Source organism: Ciconia boyciana, chromosome 1, assembly GCF_034638445.1.
Source record: "Ciconia boyciana chromosome 1, ASM3463844v1, whole genome shotgun sequence".
NCBI classification, from domain to species: domain Eukaryota; kingdom Metazoa; phylum Chordata; class Aves; order Ciconiiformes; family Ciconiidae; genus Ciconia; species Ciconia boyciana.
In genome coordinates, this window is record NC_132934.1 from 173,993,553 (window position 1) to 174,020,127 (window position 26,575).

The 26,575-nt window shown below is 40.6% G+C and overlaps 1 protein-coding gene across 10 annotated transcripts in view; it reads right to left on the bottom strand.

Annotated features, from left to right (window-relative positions):
* Nucleotides 1–26,575, bottom strand: part of LMO7 (LIM domain 7) — a 136,223-nt gene that overhangs the window by 76,701 nt on the left and 32,947 nt on the right. For 9 of the 10 annotated variants that reach the window (XM_072850054.1, XM_072850048.1, XM_072850052.1 and 6 more), the window contains exons 2-3: nucleotides 19,458–19,528; nucleotides 15,806–15,875 (exon numbers count right to left, since the gene is read on the bottom strand). Coding sequence is in view for 2 of the 10 variants with exons in the window: in XM_072850048.1 (XP_072706149.1) it covers nucleotides 15,806–15,875; nucleotides 19,458–19,528 (141 nt within the window). In the remaining 8 variants the exon portion in view is untranslated. Of the gene's footprint in view, nucleotides 1–8,237; nucleotides 8,257–15,805; nucleotides 15,876–19,457; nucleotides 19,529–26,575 lie in introns of those variants that run through there. The other variant, XM_072850050.1, reaches the window with a different exon arrangement.

A 26,575-nucleotide genomic window follows, 5' to 3' on the forward strand; every position in this document is an offset into this window, starting at 1 on the left:
TTCATTCAAGGAAAATATTTGAACAAGGTATTCCCCGGGCAGGCTGCGGGCTCCGCATTACCACATCCGAAAGATCACAAGTGTCTCACACTGTGAGGGTTATGCCCCAAAGCCTAACAGGGGCTGTTCTGGTGGGGCAGGGAGACAACGTGACAATTCTGATGGGGGACACGACCTGGTGGTGGATGAGCAGAGGGGGCTGGGAAGGACAGAGGACAGGCAACCTTGCCTCTGCCTCGGTACCAGCTCCTGCAGCACCCAAGGGGCTGCCTGCACAAGTGGCCAAGGCAGAGCTTCATGCTAGGGATGCAACCTCAGGAGGGGCATTCACTTTTCCTTTCCATGCAATGCCCCTACAGGGAAAGCTGGCTAAATATGGCATTTTTAGTCAATTAATAATTGAGTGCCACATTAGCACCAAAACCCCAAGGACTTGAAAAGGCATAATTTCTTCTGCATGCAAGAGACCACAGGTTAAGGTCCCATTGCAAGGAGAGGAACTACTTGTTAAACAACACACATGCAACAATCTGGTCAGTATTCAGGGGTCTGGGGAGTCCAAGAAACAGGCAGGTAAGTCAAAGGAAGAAAGCAAAAGAGCAGAAGAAACAAGTAGTTGCAAGGTAACGAACAGAACTGACACCAGCAGCAAGGCAACATGCCCTGGTTGGTCTGACCAGGCACCAAAACTCAGAGTAAACTCCCAAACCTATGGATTACGTCAACTGAACTGCAGAGAATGAGCACATTGTGCAGGTAAACAAGGAAGAAGACTCGGAGATTTAGAGAAATGGATGCTGCCTACACCCTGAGCGCAACAAAAACAAAGCAGAGGAGTTGCTCATCCGTGGCTGCTCGGCTGCACAACCACCAAACTGTTGGAGTACGAGAGAATTAGCTTTGAAGGTGTCGCAGCAATTAAACCTATCAAACATCAGCCTTCTGATGAATAATGCTTACAGCCCCTGAGAACATAATCACTGACACGAGTCAAGACCTTCAGAAACAGGTCAGAGGCAGGGGGAGATAACACAGGAGGCAGAACACAGCTAGTCACAGCACTCGCTGGCGTGCAGGATAAAACATGGTTCAAAATCTGCCTCCCCCCAGCTCCCAAGCCAGCAGTTTGATCACACCAGCCACCTCACAGGTCACTGCCTCAACACCAGCTCTTCTGTCCTCAGGGCCTGGAATTTACCCCCAGAGCACCAAGAGAGGTTACCCAAAAGGCTATTGCTCAGGTTTGGATATTGACACAAAAAGGTATAATTTCAACAAATCAGCACTTCTAAATACTGTCCTCGCCAAGTTATTCTTGACCATCCCTAATCATCATAGTAAATCACTGAAGCTACAGGTCTCAAAATAGCTAGCAGCCATTTAAAACTCTACCAGAATAATGAACCTGAAAAAGAATTTTAAATAGCACCACAGAAATAAGGAGAAAAAAAAATGACAAGCTATCAACCTTGCAATTAAGATTTATCATTAGAAATGTGAACAGGAACATTGTTTGGTGATTAATGTGCTCAAATATAGAAGCCATCATGCTATTCCTTTTACCAGTATAACTGTACTTTAATAAGACTAATGGTCGTTACTACTTCAGCTCCAAAGGGTATACTGCAATCTGAATCTCATCGTACTCCACAAAAAAGATTCTTTTTAAACATTCAGAACTCAAAAGCCTGGAGAAGAACAACACACCAGACGTATTTCCTAGTGACCAGAAGTCACCCAAGCAGTGTGGTTGAGAAAAAAAGGCGTGAAACCATGCCTGTTTCCACAACCCGCCTCTACCACCGAGGTCTTCCCAATCTCTGTAAACAAGGGCAGGCCATTTAAATATAAGAAAGATTCAAATTAGCAGAGTTGCAGAGGAAAAGGAGCATGATGATGAGAAGACTAGAGACCTATATGATGAGAACAGGAAACGTTGGTTCCATTACGCCAATAAAATGGAGCATGAGAGGCAATACTGCTGCCATCTACCAGCACAAGGGGAGCAACACCAGAAGGGGAGAGAAGAGCTGCCCAGTCCAAAAGCAAGGATATACGGTCAGACAGATCAAGTACGTTTATGCAGTAAACATAAGGTTTATGACCATTAAAAAAAGAACACTTCTGAACTGACTAATGGGGACAACAGGGACAAAAATCAACCAGATGATTTTAACACAGAGCTTGATCAATGCATTTCAGTGAGCATCTGAAGTTGGAATTAGGATCATACAATTACAGGTCTTAAATCGCACCAAAAAAAAGCCTGAAGTCTTAACCACAACATTCAAGTCCAATTCATTTTTGGTACGTTATTACTACTTCTGAGTGGTTGGAGGGGGGGGGGGGGCGGTAGAGGGGAGGGGGAGGAGGTTGGAAGGAGACTGGGGCAGGCTGGTTTTTTTCCCCAGACAGTGTGCATGATGAAACAGCAGAGCATTTCAGATGCTCCCAGCACAACTTGAGTTTCCCACAAGCTATATAGACTTACATTAAACGGACAGCGCAGAATGCTGACTAGGTAGAGCTATTACCGTTCAGCATTGCATTTTTGCCTCAAACTTCAAAGTAAACCGCACCCAAAAACTCCGCAAAGTCGTAACAAGGGAGAGACGGAGCCAGCAGTGGGAAGCAGGTCATCTTCGAGCAGGCATTTAAATACCGCCGTTCAGAGGAATGGCAAACGATACCGCATGCTTTCAGGCATGCACCTGCCTTTCTGGTCCCCACGGGGCATCACTAGCCACAAAACCTTCCCTCTGCCTGTTGCTAAAGCATCCCCCTCTAACCAACATCGAGAAGGAGACAAGATGCCATGCCCATATTGAAAGCGACAGACTGTGGTCCGTGCCCTCCCTTCAACATCCTAGCAGAGCAGGGCTGCCCTTCTCACTCCTGCAACCTCATGGACATGAGGAGAGGAAAGAGCTGAGTCTTCCCTGTCCTTCCTCACCCTCAGCGCTGCTTCTGCTCCCAGGCAAGGGGCAGGGGGCTGCGCCAGAGCTCTGCACCTCCAGCAAGTGAATGGGGTGGGAAGAGCAGGGCTGCCACTGCAGGGCTCATTCCCATCGCTACCCTCCAGCCCACAAAGAAGAAAGAAGCTAGTCACTGTATGGGAAAACATGAGAACATGGACATCTTCCTTTCAAAAATAATTAAAACAAGTAATTAAAAAAAATCAGAGGATCAAAACTGGCAGTGCTGCTGTATCTGCACCTGTAATCAGCTCCTAATGTATGTCACCATGGCAAGAACTTGAGACAAAGATGATGTAGCACTATGAAAAGGAAGACAACCATATAACACTGGTGAGGTGGTGGTGGGGGGGAAGTACACAGATTCCTCAACACATAAAAAAGAAAGAGCACTTCTAAAATGGAAAAAAACATAGCATGAGCAACAGGGAAATATGGGAAAAGACAAAAAGTAGAGATGCAGAAAGGATCAAGAAAGAGTTGACCTTAAGTAGAAAGAAAAAAAAAAAACAGAACCCAGCCTGACAAGGGACATAACAGTGCATAAAATACAAAAAGAATTTTAAAAATCCCTACAGTATAAGAGCATGAAGTGAAATGTAATTAAGAAGAGAGGTCTCCATATAAGAATGCGTAAATACCATCTTATTTTGACTACCTCTGTGCAATGCAACATCACACTAAATTCGGCTTGTATATTTGAGCTGCAATTTAATTAAAAAAATAAAACCATCATTATCTCGACTATCTGGGTGGGGCAGGAATATTAATTTAAACAAGTGTGTAAATACATTTGCTTCTTCAGGTTGCAGTCATGCTGTGTGGTAAGCCTGTCTTCTCCCTAGTTAACTGTTTCTCTGAAGCCCTACGCATGCACCAAACACAGCAAGATCTCGTAGGCATACAAGTTATGGCACATCTTTCAATTCACTTGGCATCTGGGAGAAAAACAATTTAATTAATATGGTGTTTTCCTGTTTTTCCTGGCTGCATTGGCCAATAGATGAAGACAGTCCTCCAGGTTGTCTCCTGCTCTTAAGCAAAGCCCTTACTTCTATCTACTACTATTCGAGCTCTGTTTTGGGGTTTTTTTTGGTGTGGATTTTAGGGGTTTTTACAGAGTATGAAGGGGAAGGATGGGAACAGAATTTCATAATGGTACCCTATGCTCACAGGACCATGAAGCATATTTGCATGGAAATATTACAGCATCATCCAGACCGTGACTTGGTGCCAGAAGTTGTTTTCAATTTCTAGGCTCCCAAAAAAAAGAAAAAAACCACTCAGTACCTACAGTGCCTAGCAACAAAAACTTTTGACATTTTAGGAAGAGAGACTGAAGCATTTTTTTGGCTACAGAATTCTGAAAAATCATTTGAATAGATCATCTTTAAGAGGCATATTTCTTAGTACTACATTTATGAATACATTTGGAGTCATCTTGAAAGCTTACACTGTGTCCCCTTCAGCTGTGCATTCACAACAAACCCTCCTTAATGGCACCCGCATTCCCTTAAGTAAGGGCCTATTTCCATTACCAAAAGAGGTAACTTTTAAAAGTAGAAAATGTTTTTCATAGACACAGCATTATACTGACCACTAAAGCTGGCTCAAATCAGTTTAATACAGAATTTAGAGCTGCATTTTGCAGCAGCATCACTGCATGGCTCCGTGTTGTTTATATCCGGAGGTGGGGTAAGGGAAGAAACCTACAGCAGGAGCTCGTTGAACAAGTCCGGTAACTTGCTCTTCCTCGGAGGTACGTTTCGGTTATTAGCACTGGCTGCGGGTGGGGGCAGAAGGGGTGAGGGGGGAGAGCAGGGAACAGGGCTGAACCAGCCTTCTGGTCTGACCACAGGCCTGGGAGCCAGGAACTCCCAATTACCACCTTGGCCTTGCACGTCGCGATGCTCAGTGCCCGTCACCCACTTGTCCTGTCTGTAGACTGCGATCCCAGCTCCTACAGCTCTTCGTATTTCTCTGAAGGCTGCTAACGGGTCTGACCTTGAACCGAAAGGAAGAGGAGTGGGTGAAATAGCTAAACTACTTTTTTCCTCCCTTTTGGGGCCCAAAACTAAAAATAATAATTAGAACAATCATCCTGCAGGCATAATTTGAATTACAGTGACCTCAAGGCTCCTGTTCAGTAAATATCCCACCTATAACAGCATGCATGGAACACTGTATTGGCCAAAGATCAGAAACGGTGCTAATTGTTTTGCCACCCCACTCCATGTGCCCTTCGTTGTTTTTCCACATTGTGTAAAGTAATAAATTACTGTGATCCTTGACACAAGGGTTCCTGCCCTAGCTCTACGCACGATTACAGACACCGACTCTTCAACAACTCGCTTCCAGCCTTCCTCTCAAAAAGCAGTTGCTCCTGCTGCCAGAATGCAGGAATGAAACTTTCTCCATAAACTCTCCCGTTACCTTGGTGCTCCCAGTATCAATAACTGTAAATCATAGCCAGGAAGAGGAACATTCCTCTTCGCGATGCAATTCACAGGTCTCACCAGAGTTCAACCATTACGGAAACCACGTTCTGAAGCAGCCTTAGATAAAGAAGCGTTTTGGTTTTGGACAAAAAGGCCTATCCGTCCCCCAAACCCCAACTCCATCTGCGATGACAGCAGCTGGTCACGGACTCTGTAAGGGCAAGGTGTGTGTTGAAGGATCTTCCCCAGAGTTTGCTCCTCATCTCCTGGCACTGCCCACCGCCGTGTGTAACGGCCAGCAGACCTCTCTGCCTGGCTCATCTCATTGCCTGCAACCTGTTGCAGCACTGAGCTCCACAGTTTCTTTCCAACAGGAGTAATTGGATTAAGGAAAACCCACAACAGAAATTAATAGGGTTTTTTTGAAGCAGGGCTTCCAAGTTGACAGCTTTCAAGGTGCTCGACGCAGGAAGGCACCAACTGTCCCCGGTGACTCAAAATCCCTCCCAGGCCCATGTCTCTTACCGTGCCACAGGGTAACCTTCGCTATGACATTACAGCCGTGTATTACAGCAACAACGTGTACTAAATGAACCGTTTATTGATAAGGGAGAGTGAATATCAGGTTGTAAACCGCAGGTGTGTTTCTGGGATGTCACTGCTACCAAACAAGGCCAGCTGGAGAGGAGAAAGGCAAAAGTACAGCACATGGGCACCCTGGGCAGACATGCCTTGTTAATCGAGAGAGCTCTCTGCACATCACAGCTTCATCCCATTTTGGACAAGACAAAGGGAATTTAGCTCGCCCACTCGCAGGCATTCTTACTGTAAAGAAAGTATAGGCTCTGTAAGCCAGCATGGAATAACCATCCCAGGCTATTTCTGTGTTTAGACAAGCCTTAACTTTCCCACCAGTTACTTGCATTCCATCCAAAGTGAAGAGGGGAAAAAAAAAAAAAAAATCAATTCACCCCAAACAGCTTATACAAAACAACCTTTACAAGCTAAGTGTGTAAAATACTCCAGTGCCAAGTCACCCCACTACACAGAACTGGAATGACAGTAATCCACTTAAAGGTGAAACTCCCCTGAAGCCTAATGAGTAATAAAAGAAGTAAAGACCTCTTGTTCTTGAAACACTGAAAGTTTTGGCAGAACGTGCTTTTTTTCCTCCCTTTTTTTTATTTGTATCCACAAGTTTTTCTGTTTTGCTCACACAGGTTAACAATCTGATATAGATGAAATTCAGCCCCTCTATACACAGGGCTTGAAGCACAGCAAGTTGCCTCAGATCTTCAATTCACGTAGTCCCTGATTTTTAGACTATGATTTAGTTCTTCATTCTTCTTAGAGGAGAATTTGGAAGTTCCCTCTGACTTTGCCTCCTTCAGTAGCCAGACATCTTTTGTTTCTCAGGAGGAGTAGCATGCTACTACCCTACTTAACCCTTGCTGCCCTGCGTGGGCTCATCCCACGGTGTAGAGAAGCTCTCCCTGCACACCCGGATCAACAAGCGGGTTCAGAGACAATCTGCCTTAGTGCCAGGCTTCCTCGTGTCTCCCTCCATCCTCACGCCCCACAGAAAGCAAGCTCGGTCACCACAGCTGCAGCATCTCCGCACCCTGCATTTGGCAGCCTTTGGTGTTGGCATCGTATTTAATAGATCTTTTACATACATCACTGGAGGAAGGTGATTCAGCATGGGCACACAGGTGTGGAGGTGTTCAGACAGGCGTTAAAAGATGTGGTATGAGGATTTTGTACCAAACAGAAGAGTGCGTAGCATAGCTGTACAGCTCCAGCACTGATACCGCAGAAAAAGTTATCACCACTGCAATTAAAATCTACTTTCTTTGGAAATTGCCATGAATTTTAAGCACCGCACATCAATAAATATTTGACAAGCCAGAGGGAAAAGCACTGTAGCATCCAGCTTATGAAAATTTAACACAGATAAACACCGACTGCTGCAAGAAATCTCAAAACCGCGCTTCCTTGGCAAAGGCAGGAGAAATCATATTATAAATGTCACAAGTATGATTTAAGGTGTGTACCTTTTCTACGTGGTTGACTTTTTTTTCCAGTTAGGAAGGAATGTTTCCTTACAAACACAGAGTCATCAGTTATTTAAGGAAATAAAAACAGCATACAAGTGACAGAGCATACCACAGACTACAGCTGATTGAGTTGATAAATGGAAATTTTTTGCAGTTTGTTTGGCAACTGTATTTATGTATTTTGTTAAGCGCTGGCAAGTTGAGGCAAAAAGGGTCATACTTTTTCAGAGCTTTGGTGTAGAGCAGGAAGAGGGATGAAAAATTTCCACATTAGAAAGTTTTTGCTGCCAATCATATTACTTTACAGTTAGTTTACACTAATTTTTCAATTAATTAATTAGCATTTTGACATCTCATCCCAGTAACACGTTGGAAGCATCAGTTTGGAAGACATGATCTCATTTAAAGCATCCCCAAAATACCACTTTCGATTCATGGAGATCAACCAACAGGCACAGCACTTACTGTCTCCTGACTAGATACCAGGGCGAGCAGTTGAACCATCATTTCTTGGAGTCTGCACCCATATAATTTCTCCCCACTTATGTCTCCTAGATACATTTCACTTCATCATCACCCACCCAAAACCTGTCAAGTTCAATCCAGCGGCTGGGTTTCATTCCGCCTGATCGAAGTCTTGAGCAGCTACTAAAAATGTCACAAAGAGTTTGCATCAACCTCCCCTTTCCCCACACCCTACATTTCAAAGTGTTTAGGCAGCAACAGAAAACAATTAAAGGAAATTCAGAGCTAAGGCTGAAACGTACCATATGTTTTCAAGCAGAAGGGCACAAAACATCAGCAAACCACTGCCGAGATTACATACTCCCACTATCAGGCAGTGAAAGACTACAGAACAATGTCATCTCTAACTATTAATAACCATACTTCCTTTCTAGCACACAACCCTCTTTTCTTAATTGTCTAGCAGAGGTATTTCCATACAAGCCACATTCCTCTTTCCCCTAAGACAGCAGAAAGAGTACCAGAAGTGATTTATAGTTTCACATACATTCCTATCAGGTCTTGCATCATTCCTGCCATTTGTTAATTTATAGTTTCAGGTTCTCAGAACTCAGGTCAGGCTATTTTTTTTTTCCTTTTTGGTTTGCAGTGTAGTCTATGAGAGAATTGGACTGAGAGTCAAAATTTCACCCCTACCCTATTCTGACTTACTGACTGGCCTCAGGAAAGCCACTAAAACTCCCTCTGCCCACACTCTGGCATCTTCAGGTGTAGAACTGAAACCATGGTGAAGACCTCTTTGCGAAGTACTCTGAGATGTAACATTTTAAAAACTCTTTATATAAGAAGTAAGACTTTTCTTAAATTCTTAAGCACAATGATCAGGTTTCTAAAATGCTTCATAACTTTACAAAGACCAAAAAAATAAAGTAATAACTTTCTATTTTTTTATTTTTTTTTTTTTAAATTGGGATTTTCATCCCCCAGTTTGTGTGCCCATCATTCTCCTGAATTTGAAGCAACATCTGCTGAGGAGTTTGAAGTAATGGCAACTGAGACTTCTGAATTTTACAAAAACAAAAATGCTAATTTCCAATTGCATTTTTTGTAGCACTGACAAAATCTCACTAAAATTCATTAAGTAAGAAATTCAACGCATTGTTTGATGGTTATGTTTGAAATATCATGCTGTGTCACTTCCCAGGTGAAAAGATATTTTCTCAGACTAATATAAATTCTTTTGTGTCCAGGAAACTTGTTTGAGCACTTCAGCTGGACCACTGATCAAAGAAAAAAGTTTCCCCTCCCATGTAATTGTACTTGTCAGAACAAAACTAGATACTTAAGGTGTATCCTAGTCACCTTTTTGGTAAAAGTCAGGTAGAAGTCCTCATCTGGTTTAAGCACTTTAAAAATCTGAAGATGTTACTGCACTTACTTAAAACAATGCAGTAAACATACCACTACCCATTAAAATGCTTTTCACTATTTAATAAGACTATATCATTTGCCAGAGCAGACTGGATTCAAGCTAAGCATACCAACAGGCTGAAATATCTAGAGGAAAAAAAGAAAGGGCAAAAAGCGTGGAGAACATAGTGCCTCAAATTGCTCGTTTGGTTTGGGGTGGTTTTTTTGTTTGTTTGTTTTGGTGTGCATTTTTGTTTTAAGTATAGTAAAATATGATTACTTAAAGTTACGCTGTCCTTCCTGGCAATTACCATTTCTTTATTGAAAAATCTCTTGCTTCCCACAGGAAAAAGCAAAATAACATTAATTGGAAGTTTCATTACCTGCAGCATAAAAAGGATATTGAACAAAAAGAGGTAGATAACTATGACTATGAAGAGGAACCTGACCTCATTTCCGCCATCTGAAACGTTCCTGAGCCTGCATTAAATGTATAGGCTGCCTTATAAAGGAGAGCACACGTTGGATGAAGGGCACAAGTTCTGTCAGACTGTATCTGCTTTCATTTTCTCTCCCTTCCTCTTCAGTTTTAGAAATGTATAGAAGTTAAGAATAAAAGTCACAAGAAACACTAACTGCTCTTGAAAAACAAAAATCTCCACTCATGCAAGCACAGATTATGCCAAGTAACTAGAATTTTCTTAAAATACTTGTCCTCTAAATCCCCAACAACTCGCTGAGCATATTCATCTGGAAAACGGGTGATGATGCCTCTTTAACTTTGTTTACACATTGAAATTATCAACTTCTCAGAAAAAGACGTGTATCATCTTGTGCCTTGCCTTATGAAAAGCAATACTAATCAGCTTCCAGGCGAAACACATCAGACAGGACTTACGTAACTTCACTCTTCGCCGCAGTGCTGCGTACGCACTCACCCTGTACCTCTGAACTTACAGTCCAAAGAGAAATCAAAATCCCAAGACCCAGATCAGCCATGAGGGAGAGGGAGGGCGATGGAGGCAAGGCTCCAGGCAGAGCCCACAGCCACCGTGTTAGCCATGATATGTTCTGGTCCTCGTCGAAAAGGTGACTTAAACCTTCAGAAGAAAAAAGCAACACTCCACATCACTCAGTATTACTCCCTCATCACTGCAAAAAGAAACGTCAGGCAAGCAAACAGAGCACATCAAATGGTTATCAGCTTATTAGTCAGCTCTCTACCAAAATTTATGAGGCTATTTCTTATGAGCTTTTTTGGACACTGTTAGCTGCTGCACAACCAGCAAGCCCATCCGGGTTTGAGCCTTTATTTTTTGGTGTTTGGTAGCAAAGCAAAGAAAACAACAGTAGCTTTTACGTAAGTTAGTTCATGTATTTGCCCTTCCTCATTTGCTATGAAGAATAGAAAGGAGGAGACGTTCCCTTATAGTCATCTTCTCATACCAGACAAGCTACTATTAATATTACTAATGTAGCCCATACTGGTCAAATTCACAGAGCAGGAGTTTAATATTTAAAAATTCAAATTATTTTTTTAAAAAATACAAAATGCAAGAAGAAAGAAAGCATGGACCAATATAAAGGCTATACTAAACACAAAGAGGTGAACAGCAGGAGAAAATAAATAGTGAGGATTTTCAGCATGAAAGAATGAACTTTGGAAGTAGAGCTGCTCTGAAAAAAAAGGTTCCTTTTTAAATTAAAATAAAACCTCTCATATTAATATTACCATCAGATTTTTAAATTTAATTGGCAAACATAACTAATTTGATTCTAAGTAATGTAGAGAAGGAAGTTTGTAGCCAAGTCCTAAATAAAACATACAACTAAAATAATTTTCACTTTGCAAGTGTGGATTTTATCTGAAAAATTGTTTTAAGTGTCCTATAATAAAGTCAAAATGTCATCTGCATGTCATTCCCCTGCAACACACACACACACAAAAAACCAACGTCAAGAAAACTTTCCCACAGAAAAGGAAATTTTGGCCAGCTCTACTTGATGACAAGAGATAAGGAAGTACCAGGGCGGTTCCACAGTTTGCAAAGTGTTAGGCACAAAGGCTCAGAAAAATATTTTTTAATGGCAGCATTTTTATCTTCTCCACCCCGTCTTTATCTTCCCTTTCATTTTGGTATAGCTTTCTTTCATATTTCTCCCTTCTTACCTTTATTATTCCCTACTTTCCTGGTGTAGGAGGTACATGCCGATGATCTCCGTAACAAAGTGGCTCTCCCCCACTGTTTGAGGTGGTTGTCTTGGTGCAAGTGGAATTAATACCTTCTGATACATTAAATAATAAATTGTAGAATGTAGTGGTGTTATATTAGATTGCATTAAAGAGAGGGAATGATGTTTGAATAGCACTTGTCAGAAGGGCACATTGGGCCTTGGTGAACCAGGAAAGTAAGTGTTTGAAAAATCCTGCCTGGAAAACTATCAAGACACTCTTCACCCTAAAGGAAACCTAATTCCCCACTAGAGCAAAAAAATCCCACTCTACAGTATTTCAGATGCACATGTTCAAACCTGGGACTGCCTAGAGATGCGTGGTTTTATTCTCTTGTGTGAAAGGGAAACAAAAGTTCACCAAAAGACCCTCTGCCAAAGCTGAAGAACTTCATGAAGATCACATTTGGTGCTAATATTCATCCAGCACTCACACTGAGAGAGTCAGAGTTAGCAACATCTCTACTCGTTTGAAATGAAGGACCAACTTAAAAAAAAAAAAGCACTAATGGCATTTAATTTACAATTCTAAAACCCCAATAGCTTTCTTCTCTGCCCTGTGGTTTGACCACAGCCCTCACACCTCCGATGTGATGAAACACTTCCCAACCACAGAGCAAAGCATTGCACTTCCATCTTACTTACAGGAGCTGCAAGGAAAGATAGATGGTCTTGAACAACCAAATCGGTACGTTGCAAGGCAAGGTTCCCGTTAGCTACCACTCTCCAAAGGAGACAGACTCTAACTCTGAATTTGCTTCACCACCTGGTCTCAGCTGGAAACTTACTTTAACTAAAATTTTGCCTTACTACAGAGCATAGTTATTTATCCTGAGCAATGAGCAATTTATTATTCTGACAGATATGTTGAGCTTGCATATACTATACAAAACTCATTCATCTTCCCGCTGTCTCGTGATGTCTTATGACTTCCATCCCGGTTCACGATTCTCTCCGTGTTCAGCCAACTGAGTTGGAAACGTGAGGTTTCTGGGGAACAACGGCGCTGCAGCCAGAGATGCACCTCAAAATGCTCCGCAGAGCCTTGTTAGAAAATATGTTGTCAGACCACAAAGTCCTCCCCCTTGTGTGATTATATCCAAACCATCTCATATGCTGGTATTCAAGCTGAAAAGCCCGTATTTATTAAGAAACAGGTTTTCTTTGGGTTTGCTTTTGCTAAGCATCCATTTTATTACCACCATCCCCACCCCCAAGAAGTCTAAGCAAAATAATTTTGCAGGATCTGAACCCAGCACGATTTATCAATTTGAGTAATTTCCTTTAAATCCCATCTCTGCTTCACATCAGTATGGATCAGAAAAAGTGTATTTTTAAGGCGGACTGCACTTTCACTACCATGCATAATGAAACCCCAGCTTCCACAATCCTCTGACCTTTCGGTTACCCTTACCATGTCCCCCAGAAATGCCAGAGGGCTTCAGGAACTGCTACTCTGTGCCTGTTTGCTTGCCTGCTCTGCTGTACCAGGGAAAATATATGCATTGCTCTTTACCCAAACTGTGTATTTTGGACAGTTTGAAAGATAAGCAGAAATTAACTTTTCATTTTCCAGAAACTGTTTTAGTGCAAAGGTTTTAAACAAAGGGCATTTTAAAAAATGGACAAAATTAAAGCAAACAAACAACAGCCACGTCCCAGCTAACTCCCTTTGGGAAACCTATAGGAACATCACCATCTCCAAAACCTGACGTGTGCTGTTAAAAGTCAACCTGCAGCATCTTTCTGTGACTACCACTGGAGTTAGTCCTTTGCACCCTGCAGATGGCACACCTCATTCCTCAGGAAGCCACCTCAAGAGCTGCATGAACGCTTCTTTGGTCATTCATCTTTGACCACCACTTCCCTGCAACAGCTCTGATACTTGCCTTACCCCCAGTGAAGCAGTTCAGTTGTCCAAACTGGAACATAAATGAATAAATAAGCTTGGCTATGATGATGGCTAGATCTCACCCAAACCATGGGAGGCACGTGCCCCAGAAGATAAACGGAGCAGCAGGGCTGCAGCACAAGCTGCTAGATGGAGATCAAGTTATGGTCGGGTCCAACTCTCCCTCCCAAAGAGTTTTAACAAACTCTTCCATGCAAGCTGCAGCCCAGCCTTCCTGCACCATGCCAAACTAGGGGTAAGTTTAACCAGGTTTTTAAGTTTGCCTGGTACCAATTCAGCATTTTTTGTTAACTGAATGCCAAGTTTCATTTCAGTATTTCATCGTCAAAACACATATATTTATTTATTCATTCCACCATGATTGTACCTGAACCACTGCGATCCACACCCAAAAATCACTAGACAGCACTGTAATCACACTAAAGGTGAAAGCTGTGGCTTATTTTCAGTTACCTAAAATTTGGTTGGAATTTAGGCAATCCTGCCTAAAATAAAGCCCCTATTAGATTTTTATGAGAATTAAGGTGTAACAAAAGCAAATATGACATAACAAATTAATAATGCTTTTACTTCATTAAAAAAAAGCACCTCAGTTCCCTAACTCAATACAAAAAAGCACAGCACACAATATTCCACATAAAACCTTTTCCATAGGTTAACACAGAACATCAGCTCTCTCAATGACTATCTTCAAGTGGTATTTTAACAGAAATACTACTGGATGATCTTGGTTTATGAGAATCATTCACCTTTCCTCCCCTTTCCTTTATTTTTGAAGACTTGTAGGAACTAGAAAAAACTTGAAGAAACAATAATATACTACAAGTAAGACATAAACTACACACCTAATGAATACTCTGAATTTTTGCATCTGGAAACAAACAAAAATAAACACATGGAAACAAACAAAAATAAACACAAACAAAAAAAAATGAGAGTTCTTACAGTTATGATTCAAGACTACACTTAAGTCACCACAAAAATGAAATCTAGCCTATGGTTTTCTGGTTTGGATCAACTGGCTACTTCAGAGGCCATTTAGGCAATTAAACTGCTGATAGAATAACCGTGCTGTCGTCCTCAGAATGATTTTGGTTTCATTTGAATTCTTTTTTGGATCCCTCACGGGAAAAGAATGTGCAGCACTCGTTATCCGCAAGCCTAATACCCTGAGCTTTTCTGGGACAAAGGCAACTAATACTTTTCTACATTCATTTGATGTGGAAATGCACGTTCTCAGCTTGTGCAATACATGGCAAGTTAACCCAATCTTATGACCTCTGGCCAAGTTAACTACACTTCTGTCTCTAACGAGATACACAGTTGACCAGCAAAAGCAGATGTTTTATTGGCTCATCCCATTAAAACGTAAAAATACAAGTTCCTAGGGATGTTTTGCATTCTAATCCTATTAAGAAATCAGGTAACTTTCCCTAATGTTGAGACTGCATGTTTACCATAAAGTGGGATCTTCCACTTGTTACAAGAATCATGCATACGCCCCTGTTCACCTTGGGTCTTTTAAGATAAGACCAATAGTTCTGGTGACAGGACTAAGTGGCCTAGTGACACGAATAGCTATCAAGGCTTTCGTAGGAAAAAATTATGAAGAAAAAAATTATTTGAATTCGGTTACCCACAAAAGGGTTTCTGATGCTAAATGGCTACAAAATTTATCCTACAGTCTCCGAGCAGCAAGTTTGCCAGACAGCATCCATGAAATCTTTCAAATTTCCTGTGAAAATGATTACATGTATCTCCTCCCTTTCCTCCCAACGTGATTTACAGCCAAAACATTGGCAAATCCCTCAGCTGAAGCCTGAAGAGATATCTTTGTATCATCAGAGTTATTTTAATGCAACCTAAGCTTTGCTGTGGACAAGGAGAAGCAGATTCTAAAAACACTCGGGTTACAGAGAACATTTCCAAGTCTGCCCCTTCCCTAATAGGGGGACAGCTGAAATGGCTTGTGAATATAAAATAGGATAGTGGCCTTTAAATAAAGACAAGTAACACTATATAGGTTTGTGCACAGGAGCTGTCAGTGCTTGATATATCTGGGGATGATGAAGCTTCGTGCAGTGACAAGCTGATTAAAGTTACAGATCCAAATCACAGAACAGGTAAACTTTGCGGTCTAAGACAAGGTATAAATGGTACTATTTTAAACAAAAATGGAAATGAAACTAAAATCTTGAAAACTTTATAGGTTTCTGTAGCAAGACCGTGTAAGAACAATAGGCAAGAGAGCGCTCATTAAAAACAAACAGAACTTGGCATCATACCCCAAATATTAGATTTGATGTCATTACTTACCAAGCCAGCTATTGGAGTTGACAGACGATTGATCTTCTTAATGATGCCAGGTTTGATCTTGTTAATCAAACTAAAAAGAAGTCATATGATTTTCTGTTACATAATCAACTTTATTTAAGCATGAGCATCAATGATTATTAAGAAATACTTTGCATGTAGTCCTAACTTATATGACTTGAACCAAGTAAATTTGAACCTATTAATGCCCCCTAAATTTTTTTTTTAAATCAGTTTTCCAAGAAGTAACATGCAACAACAGACTGTAGAAGCAAAAATAGGACAAGTCACACACACACACAAAGAGAGATTTCTGAGAATGGCAAAGTCAGAAAGAAGAAAAGAAAATGCCTGCGTAGGCGTAGGCAGAAGTGGATCTACTACATGGGTGGTGATGTTAATCACACTCAAATTTTCCATTTAAAGGTTTTCTTCACAGAAAAGTTCTGATGCAGAAGATGTCAAAAATACATCAGAATATTAATTTTCAGAGTTCAGTGTGAAAGCACTGATATTGCTGGAAGTGTAAGAAATCAACTCAGTTTTCACAATGCTATCAAGCCCAATATGATGTGTGTAACAATCATTTTTGGTACATATAATTTCACACGCAGGTAATTTTCAGACTCAGCCAGAAGAGACTGCACCTCATATCACTCTTACTTTATATAAAATTCATAATTAACCTAAGATAGGACAGACTAACACATCACTGTTGAATACACAAGCCCACATGCACACCTTGTCCTGCAGTGAGGATGAGGAACAGAGTTCCTTGCACCTTCATACCCAGGTTTTCAGTCACGGAGGTAGGGAAATACTGTGGTTCACTGAATTACACGCTAGACCACAGGATCAACAGAGAACGGGGACCTCAGGGCACCCTGCAGACTTCATCTGCCTATATACCTTTGAGGATTTCAGACTTGCTCCCTCTTCTTGTTGCTGCTTGTCTGGCCAGTGTCTTTACCCCACAAAGCATCAGTATGGTTTTGTGATCTACCCATGCCAATGCGGAGTCAGGACCTAGAGTTTAAAACTCCATGTGGGAAAAGGCATTTTTTGCTCAAGCAGCAAATTTATTTGGAAAAGAAACAAAAAGAACAGAGTTTACCTATACGCACTGGAATGGAGCATAGATTTCTAAATGCCTGCAGAAGAAATAACGGCTGCAGGTCCTGAGATTTTTCAACTGCATTAAGTTATTTAGTAAACAAAATACAACTGATGACTTTTCAAAAAAAAAAAAAAAAGGAGATATGTTGAGCCCTAATTTATTTATTTATTTAATTTTCCAAATTTTTATTTGCTTTGTTGTACTTCAGAATATGAAGTAGCATGTGATTGGGAAAACTTCAGTGACTTCCTTCCTCTAATGTATACACAGGAGATATGGTATAACGTAAAGGCTTTATTTTGTCAACTACTGGTCAGCCAGTCAAGATGCACACTTGGTCTTTAAGCGGGCCAAACAAACCAGCTGGACTGCTATAGGAATACAGGGTGCAAGTACAGGTCTTATCTGCTATAGTTTAAGTCAAATATACCATCTCCTGAAATAATATATCTGTGGACATTAAACTAGCCATGGCATAGGTGAACCAAGGAAATGGGTAATGTCATGTCTAGTTTGTCTCCATTTAAGATCTTGCAGTCTATTGACTTTGGTGAAAACTGGACATCTGAAAACCTTTTCCCATCTTGCTCTTTTCTGTTTCCACAGAATTTCTATGAAAATAACTCCTTGTACTTCAAGTATGTCAAATGTAAAATTATGACACAGGAGGACAGCTATATGATTTAGTGCAATATAATGAGGCATCTTTTCCTTTAAAGAAAGTTGTGTGCCTCCTAAGGCAAGCTGCTCAGCTGAAGAAATTACAGGATGATTTTCCTTGCATATGGCTATTAACTACAGATAAATTTAACTGATTTGCATTTGGCAGATGGAGGCTCATATTCTTTTGCCAAATAAGCATCAACAATGAACATATCAGAGGATAAGAATATATCAGCTCACTGCCAATTCTTAAAGATGCTATTTAAGAGTTACAGCTGAATACAATACACACATCCCACTAAATACATACCTGAAGAAATACCTTCTTATTAAAAGTATAAACTATTTTTATTACCACATTCAGTCTAGTTAACACTTGATTACGTAAGTTATGAAAATACAGTGTCCATCTCTACAACACCATTGAATCTTCAAAATAAATCAACTCCTGCATATCACAAAGATAACTGCAAAGCAACTAGCAAGACAGTCTGATGGGCAAAGGGCCCAAAGGAAAAAATAAAGGCAAGGACAGAAAACAGTAATATCCACAGAAAGGAAAATGCAGGAATGTTGCCTTTTTGCATTTACTTTGATTATTTTTGATATACAGTAAAAAAATTCAGAGAACTGTACTTTTATAAGTATTTTCTGAAAGATAGCTTGGCTGAACTGATTTAAGAGTGGCTCTGAGATTTGAGATTTTTTTTTTTAAATGTCCCAGGTAGTCCTCTAATGAGATTTCTCTTTTACTTGTATTCGAATGACATTTACACCTGCCATTCCTTAAAATACTAAGGGATTAGCCCCACTTCCAGCCCTGGAAACCTGTTCCAGTAAGTACAAAACCAATTACGGATATGTGGAAGAGACCTGACGAGTGGACATTTTACACCTCTGACTCAGTCTAGCAACAAAACCAGACAAGTCCCATTATTGCCTAGCCTATAACATATAAGCACAAGGAAGCTTTTTAGAGAAAGCACTCCAGAAAAAGCTGAGGTCAGAGTTTGTTGTTGAAAGCAATAACAAAGTCAGTTCAGAAAGTACTGAAAACCTGGACTGCACGCACACATACATGGCAACATATTTCTACATTACACTGAGACCCAATCCATTTACTTTCATCATTTTAAAATGCTTGTTTAAAAAAAAAAAAAGGTATGTTAAGTATGCTAAACACTATCCAATAGATTCTACATTACCGAGATATTTGAATGTAACCATAATTCCCCAGAAGACCAAATAGCCCCTTTCATCATTTATTACTTACTAATACTGCTCTTCAGTACAGAACATGAAATCAAAGGCCCGCCTGTTAGCTTTAATTTACAATTTTGTAAAATTAACTTCAGCAGTTAACTACTTCTTAAAAGAAAACTTATCTGGGTGTAAAGTTCTCTGGGTGGAATAGGTAGCTTTCAGGATTTAGAGAACAACCAGCACACAGAGTTTGCAATAATTTGTTACAGGCGGGTGGGGATGGGGGACCAAAACCCAAACACCAACAACGACAGGGGGTGTAGGGGTAACTGAGTGCTTTGATCCCAGCCATGGCCACACCATCTTGCACAGGCTGAAGAGAACCATAAGCGTTATAACCAATAAAACTAATCAACTGTCCAGAGGATCAGCACGATCTTCTTGCTAACACATGAGAGAGCGTGTAGAACAACACAGGAAACACAGATCTTGAGAGATGATGTTTGAAAGCTGTTCTACCTTCCCATGACAAACAACACAAAAAAGAAAAAATTACTCATTACAAAATAGTTTTGGTACTTCAAAAAAAAAAATTCAAACAAGAGGCCAGCAAGGAAAAAGGACAACTAATGTTAACCTGAAGGATTTTTATATAGGTAAGTCAATACTCACTCGCACAACAGGACTCCATTTTCTAGAGCTGCTCGAAAGTCTTTGGTTCCAAAGCTTTTCCCAGTAACTGTCTATAAAAATAAGAATTGAGAGTTAACTGGGCATGCACACAAAATCAGAATGAGCAAGAGTATCTAAGAAGTACTAAAAAACCCACCACACTTTTTGATTCAACACTTAGGTCAATACCTATTTTTTCTTATATTAATTTCAAAAGAAATAAGTTTTTTAAAAAACAGATCTTTATGCCTCAAAAGAAATCAGATCCAACATCTTCAAATAGTTTCCTCTAGTGTAAACCAATCTTCAGCTGAATTCTGTGGGAATACTTATTTTCTAAAGCAATACCAGCCACACTGAAAAGTGTAAAATAAATTTCAAACAGAAGCACAAAAGAGAGAAAAAGTCTTTTATCTCCTACTTCATGTTACAGAGCGTATACTCATGATATCCAGCACAAAGTATTTTAATAGTTTTTTTTTTTTCCTGCCACTTGCACCTAAGGCAGTGTGACTAAAGAACCACTTCGGCAAGTCTCTATTACCACATGCACATCAATTCCCATTACTTGGCAAGCGGTAGGACTATACTAATGGGACTACTTTTTATTTTCAGAGTGAAAAGCAGTGAACAAGAACAATGTCTTACAAAGGACTTAAGATACCCAATGCCAAAAGCATTGCCTACAGGTTTTCAGCAAAGTTGTTTTCCACCAAAAAAAAAAAAAAAAAATTTTTGCTCCTGGCATTAGCTCCCTCCATCTCAAACAAGACTATCAGTGCAGCACCCTGCTCAAGTCTAAACTCACTTGGATTCTTCCTACTAGATCCTTCGTCTGCCCATGTCCCTTGAAGGGACCAAATTTGGCAGATTTCTTCTAAACACCCAGATTAGTAACCCACACGTAAGTCAGAAAAGGAGACAATATTTCTAAAACAGTCCAAAAGAGGGTTTTATCCCAGTTGGGTATAGAAATCAAGACCAGGAAGGGTATTGATTTGAGCTTAGAGGTCACCAGGTTCAGTCACCAGCTAGTTACGAACCTCCCTTTGGGGATCCTGACCGTCCCCAATATTGCACAGGACTTCAGACACACAATTAAATGTGCTGTGGAACCTGCGTGCATCCAGACCAAAGCTACTGGTTACCACAGTAATTAAGGAAATTAGTAGTGAAACAAATGAGCTGTGCTTGGTAAAAGAGCAAAGGAGAGGATGTAGCTCTTTAAGCTATGTTACATTATCACCCTATTATTTTTGTCCTAAATTGCAAAAGGAACATATACTAATGCCAGAAATGCTAGAATTTAAGCAAGTAGTTTTTACATAAGTTATTTTTTTAATTAAAAAGCTGTAACTTCAATCTCCCTATTGAGAACAAATTTAGATGTTACAAAAATCTTCTCTAGGGTTTAAGATTTTTTTTCTAGGATTTAACAAATAAGGAGAGAGAAAGAATTACGACAAACCATCTCAAGATAAGAAAAATTTCAACATCCAGGTAAAGAAAAAAAACAACCCAACCCCAAAACTTTTAACAACAACAAAGGATGACAGTGATTCCCCTGGGAGAACTACATTTTATACAATATTCCTTTAACAGTCTGTTCTTACAAAAGAGTAGATGTTGCATCTTAGCAATACCATTTTCAAGAATCATTTCAAAACATCTGAAAATTACCCTTATCTCAAACAAAATATGGCCTTTTGCTTCAAAATTTGTATAGAAAGCTGTTATATTTAGTGATAATAATTTGAGGAAACTAGCCAATGTAACATAACAGCACTGAAAGTTTAAATATAAATATTTGTGTTCCCTAGGTGATAGGGAATATGGGTTATAAATTAAGCTCTTCATTCTGCAAGCTGGAAACTTGAAATTTGCATGTCATACAGCAGAACTGTACTGTAATAGGGGCTGTAGGATGGGGGTCTAGCTTTATGGTTATGTTTCAAACTCCAATCAATTCTTAAGAGTCCAAAAGTTATTCTCATTCTCGAGCTGTCGCTGACATCTACAGTGACAGATGTAAATGTACACAGTCCAAATGTTTGGTTTAATATAGACAGTCTACTGGGAAGTCATGCACGCAATAGGTGGTGAGATGTTTCCTTCATCTTGAGTTGAGCCCATCCCAAACCTGCAGTGTCTTACATACCTGCAAACAACCTTCACACTGAAATTCCTTAAAAAAAAAAATCCTAGAACTGCAGCATGTAGCTAAGGATATCACACTTCAAAAATTATTCTCAAGAAGTCAAGGAGACATGTTAAACTTCAGCGAGGCCCTCCAGAACACAAGCGTGCCACGCTGCCGTGCGTAATCATGTTTTCATGGCACACCTTGTGGTCTTTTCCACAAAAAAACCCCAACATCTCAGTCTCCAAAATGGCATGTGGAACATTTTTGACTGCCACAAAGTCTTCAGGCACATGACCTCAGGCAACTAGAAGCCATCTTTGAACAACAAGAGAGTCCAACTTGAGTACAAGGTTGTAAATACTGTTAAGACTTGCAGACCTCTTAAAATTACATTAGAGGACATTACACTGGAAGCATTTTGACTAAGTTATTTGTACAGCCACTGTGGCAATCAACACTGATTTGATATACAGGATGGAGCTGTCAGATCAATTTTGTGGCCCACAGATTTTGACGACTACGTGGTTTGTTGACATTAAAATAAAAGCATCAGTACTGCCAAGTTTGGTTTCATTAATACTGACTTTTAAAGGATAACTAATAATTAAGTCATTAAGAGGTATTCTCAAGGAACAATTTAACACTAGTGGCTTGAAACCGAAACGTTTTCCAAGTTGCACAACACCTTGAATTTGTTGATGTCACAAAAATAAGTACTCCATTTTAAACCAAGCTTTCAGACAGAGATGAAGGACTTTTCTCAGCGCAGACTTTCATCCAGCTTATATCCACTGCAAGGCATCAAGCTCAGCTGTAACTACTATAGCCTACATAGGAACTAGGTATCATTAAAAAAATGGAAAGCCACGGACTGGCTTAGAGTTCCCTGACTTTTAAGAACCTGAGTAAGACAAAGTGAATCCCACCCTGAGATATTACATCTTCAAACAATGTCTACGATTTGTGAGTCACTGTTTATTCATTAAAACTGGTTATACTGGGTGTGGTACTCTTATGTAATAGGCATAATTGATTTTGGACAATTTTTCAACCACTTAGGCCATGTAAGCCACCAAATAAAAAAGGAAATATCTTGCAAAAGCGATTTTTATCCATGTTTGAACAACATCTCTTTTCAAATTATGTCTCTTTTCTCTCCTTCATTCAGCTGAATGTATTCTGCTTCTTTTTCTGCTTTTCTGATAGAAAGAGAGCAATGACATAATTAAAGGCTGTATCATCAAATAACATTTAATTGCTGCTATAATACAGTTTGATTTTATTTTTGTAAGACAGCGTCCCCCAATACTTTGGTAACTTGCAATTGCCAGGTCCAAGCAATTTACTTCAAACAGGATGCAAATCAAGTCTTTACTTAAATTTAGACATTTTAAAAATGCTTACACACACACATACCCACACAAAGGGCTAGTTTAATTTCAGGTTTGCTGTGATTCCTGTAGGAGGCAGCAAATCGGGAAGAAATGACCAAAGATCAACCATTCTGAAGATGGCATAACATCAAAATCATGATGGACTGAACAAAAAGCACATGGCACAGAAGAATATGCTAATTATATGCCTCAAGTACCAAAATTAACATTAAGTACATTTCTTTGGCTTGTCCTACTCGAGGCCAAATATAGCTGATCATAATAGGCCTTCTTTGCCCTAAAAGCTATTCAAAGTTGAAAGATTTTTCAATCTTAATAAAAAATACTAAGATAGTTCATGTCAAGTTGCTTCGATGGTTTACACCAGTTTGAATGGCTTTAGCAGAAAGGCAGCTCTACCGCAGGACAGTAGATGTTTTCAAGTGGGTTGGTTTCCCATACATACCACCACATCCAACTCAAATTGAGAAATCTGCCAGTCCCTTGCAGTTTAACTCCACTGTGGTGGAAACAGCAAAGCTAGACTCTCCCCATCCAATGAAAGATTCACACCACATACACAGGCATGCTGGCTAACTGATTCTCCATCAAAAAAGCGTTAGCTGTTCAGAAACAAGGAGGCAGCACTGCATTGTGCCCAGCCTGTGACCTGAACGATGCCCTGCTGCAGAGAAGCTAGGTACTTGCCATCCAGCTGGCTCTGCAGTTCATGCTGTCCAGCCCTGCTCTCTCTATCTCATTCAGAGCTCCTCTGCCACCGCCCCATGTAGACTACACCATCTCAAAGCGTGCAAGGACCCCACGCACCAATTTGAGAGAAATGCTAACTGCACCAGCATGAAGCACGCAGCTCCCTGATGTAGGGTCGTAGGTTAGGGAGGGAAGATTCAAGGAAGATACCGAACCACACATGACAGCAACAGCCTTAATGCAGGTTCATACAAGGATCTCATGGGGCAAGCAATTAATTGGACGGCAACCTCAAGGATACTACACTGATTTATGAACTGCAGGTCCCCAGCTCAGCCTGCAGCAAGAAAAGCCAAGTTTAGCATGCTGCAGAGAGGACTGCTCATGTGCTGTAGGGAACTGGGACAACGATACAAATCTCATGCTGCCGTACCATCCCCACTACAGAATTTTGGCTACACCTGCCAGTTTCAGTCACAGTGCCTGCCTCAGCAGATCACCTCACATATGCATCAATGTCTGAATTACTACCTTGCTAATGGCCTTTCTTCGCCCTACCCCAGTTACCAAAAACCTGGATCAGACTACACGGCAAATGGCTCCATCCTTACATAATCCCAGCATTACATATCTCCGTTTACAGCAGCCGTTTGGCTCTAACCACCCTCATCCAATATATCACTCCAGAACGGTACTGTTACTGTAAGATGCACAAGGAGATATATAGGCTACACCCACAGCCAACAAGCAAGCGTTCAAGACACTCCCAATGCTCTGCCATCTGTATGGGTTGGCAGGGCCTGGAAGTAGATTCATTACACATTTTTATATGGTATTTCGAGTCCACTGCATTTTATATACAGTTGTCAGTAACACACTTTACCTCAGCCTGACAGATTTTATCTTTTATGGTCTGTCACAAAGATATGGTCTATCTTTTATGGAAGAATAACACCAAAAAAAGAGAGTAACGCAAAAACAGTAGGGATTTTTCCCTCTTCTGCGTTCCTGTAGAAACTGGTGGTTCTTCTGGACTGTGACAATGAGTAGCTGCTTTGTGGGACACTTCAGATGCACTACCCAAAGTCCTGCCTCCCCCTTTCATGGCTATTTGTAGTCCTGTTTAATGCCATGCAGGAGATGAGCCTGTCCTTGAATGGCATACATGGTAGCTGTCAACAAAAATCCTGCCGTTACACTTCGGACTAAGGAGCTTGTGGTGTTTGGCCTTTGCAGACTTCCTGTCCAGTTTTCTCCTCCCCACTGATTCTTCCTCTCTGAATTTATTTAAAAAACAAACAAACAAACAAAACACCAACCCCAAATGCAACGAAGAAACAAACAAAAAAAACCCCTAGCATGGCCACAATTTGCTCTGCTATTGATTTGTCCAAATCCCTCCCAAATGGCAGATGGTAGGAACCATATTCAGAGGGTTGCTGCACACAATCTTGAACACACAAGTGGCAAAATCAGATTGGCCACCATCTGGGTAAGAAAGCCTTTAGCATTGCAGCAAACAGCCTGACCACAGCGGTTACTAGCTTTCTCAAAGTCAAATGGTGGAGAAGAGCAGCTCACTTCTGAAGCAAGCAGGATCTGTCTCCCTAAATCTTGGCTCCTGGGAAGATGTACAGAAAGAGTGGACATTCGTATCTTCCAACCATGGGAGAATGCTGCTGGCATGTCACCTCTGGCAGCAGGAGGGACACCAGGTCTAAATCAGCCAAGGTCAGAGAGAGAACCATGCTGCTATCTTCCCTTCCGATCACAGTTTAATTCATGGTCCAACAAACTCCTGAGAGGTCAACAAGTGCTCAAGAAGGTGGCATCCACAGAGGCTTTCCCGGTCAGCTGTCCAGCAATGAACTTATGACACTGCCCAGCCTAACAGCTTCACGGGAGTCAAGAGCAAGGCCTGGATTTCTACAAAAGGAAGCTCCTCATTTCAAGTCCTCATACCTCATTGCTAAAATGCGTGACAGGCATGATTCCACTGAGGAGAAGAGCTCAGATGGCTGGAAATAAGAAGAAAAATATCTACCAATAAATCTGCCTTATAATCTACATGCACAGCAAAAGTAAGAAGGCTGAAAAGGATGAATATTTTTGCCATTGATCACTTATGCTCATCCATGTGAGTGTCCCCCTTTGTATCCGTAAGACTTCTCTTCTTCAGTTGGAATAATTCCTGCTCTATTGCTCAATACAAAGCTGTACTCTCCTGTTTAACCCCATACCCCAAATCCCTGGGCATCATTTCATTTCAGAGGATGTGGAAATTTTTCAATCTTCAGCCAAAACTGCCTTTGATAACAAACCAGAACAGGCATTTATAAAAGGAAATGACTGATTATTGAAAAACTCTTACTGTTATTTTCTATCATCAACATAATGATGGGGTCTTATTGTGGTATGCCTTCTGGACAGACATGCCAAGACTCCTGAAGTAACATACAACTACATTTTTACAAAAGATGAAGAAAAACAATGAAGAAGGGGTAAGCAAAGAGGCACAGAATTACTGGTGTGGTAGGTGCGAGAAGCATAGACCTCTGCTTATCAGCTGGTTACACTATGTTTTTTCAGCTCTTCTGTCAAATTCCATATAAACACAATCTGAAGGATGGAAGTGAAATTTTTCTTCCAATATTTCAGGGAAACCCTGACTTAGGGCAACAATACTGCAGAAAGAGCAAGGATAAACATTTGAGATCAATCCATGCAGTCAAGCTTCCCCCCCCCCCCCCAACAAGGTCATCCCACAAAACAGCAAGATTAATAAGGTTACAGTTGTTTATACTGATGACTGTACTGACAGGTGTCAAACTAAGAAAACCAACATACATTAATTTGTGTGATAAAAAAGGTCTTGCTGTATTTGCAGAGAT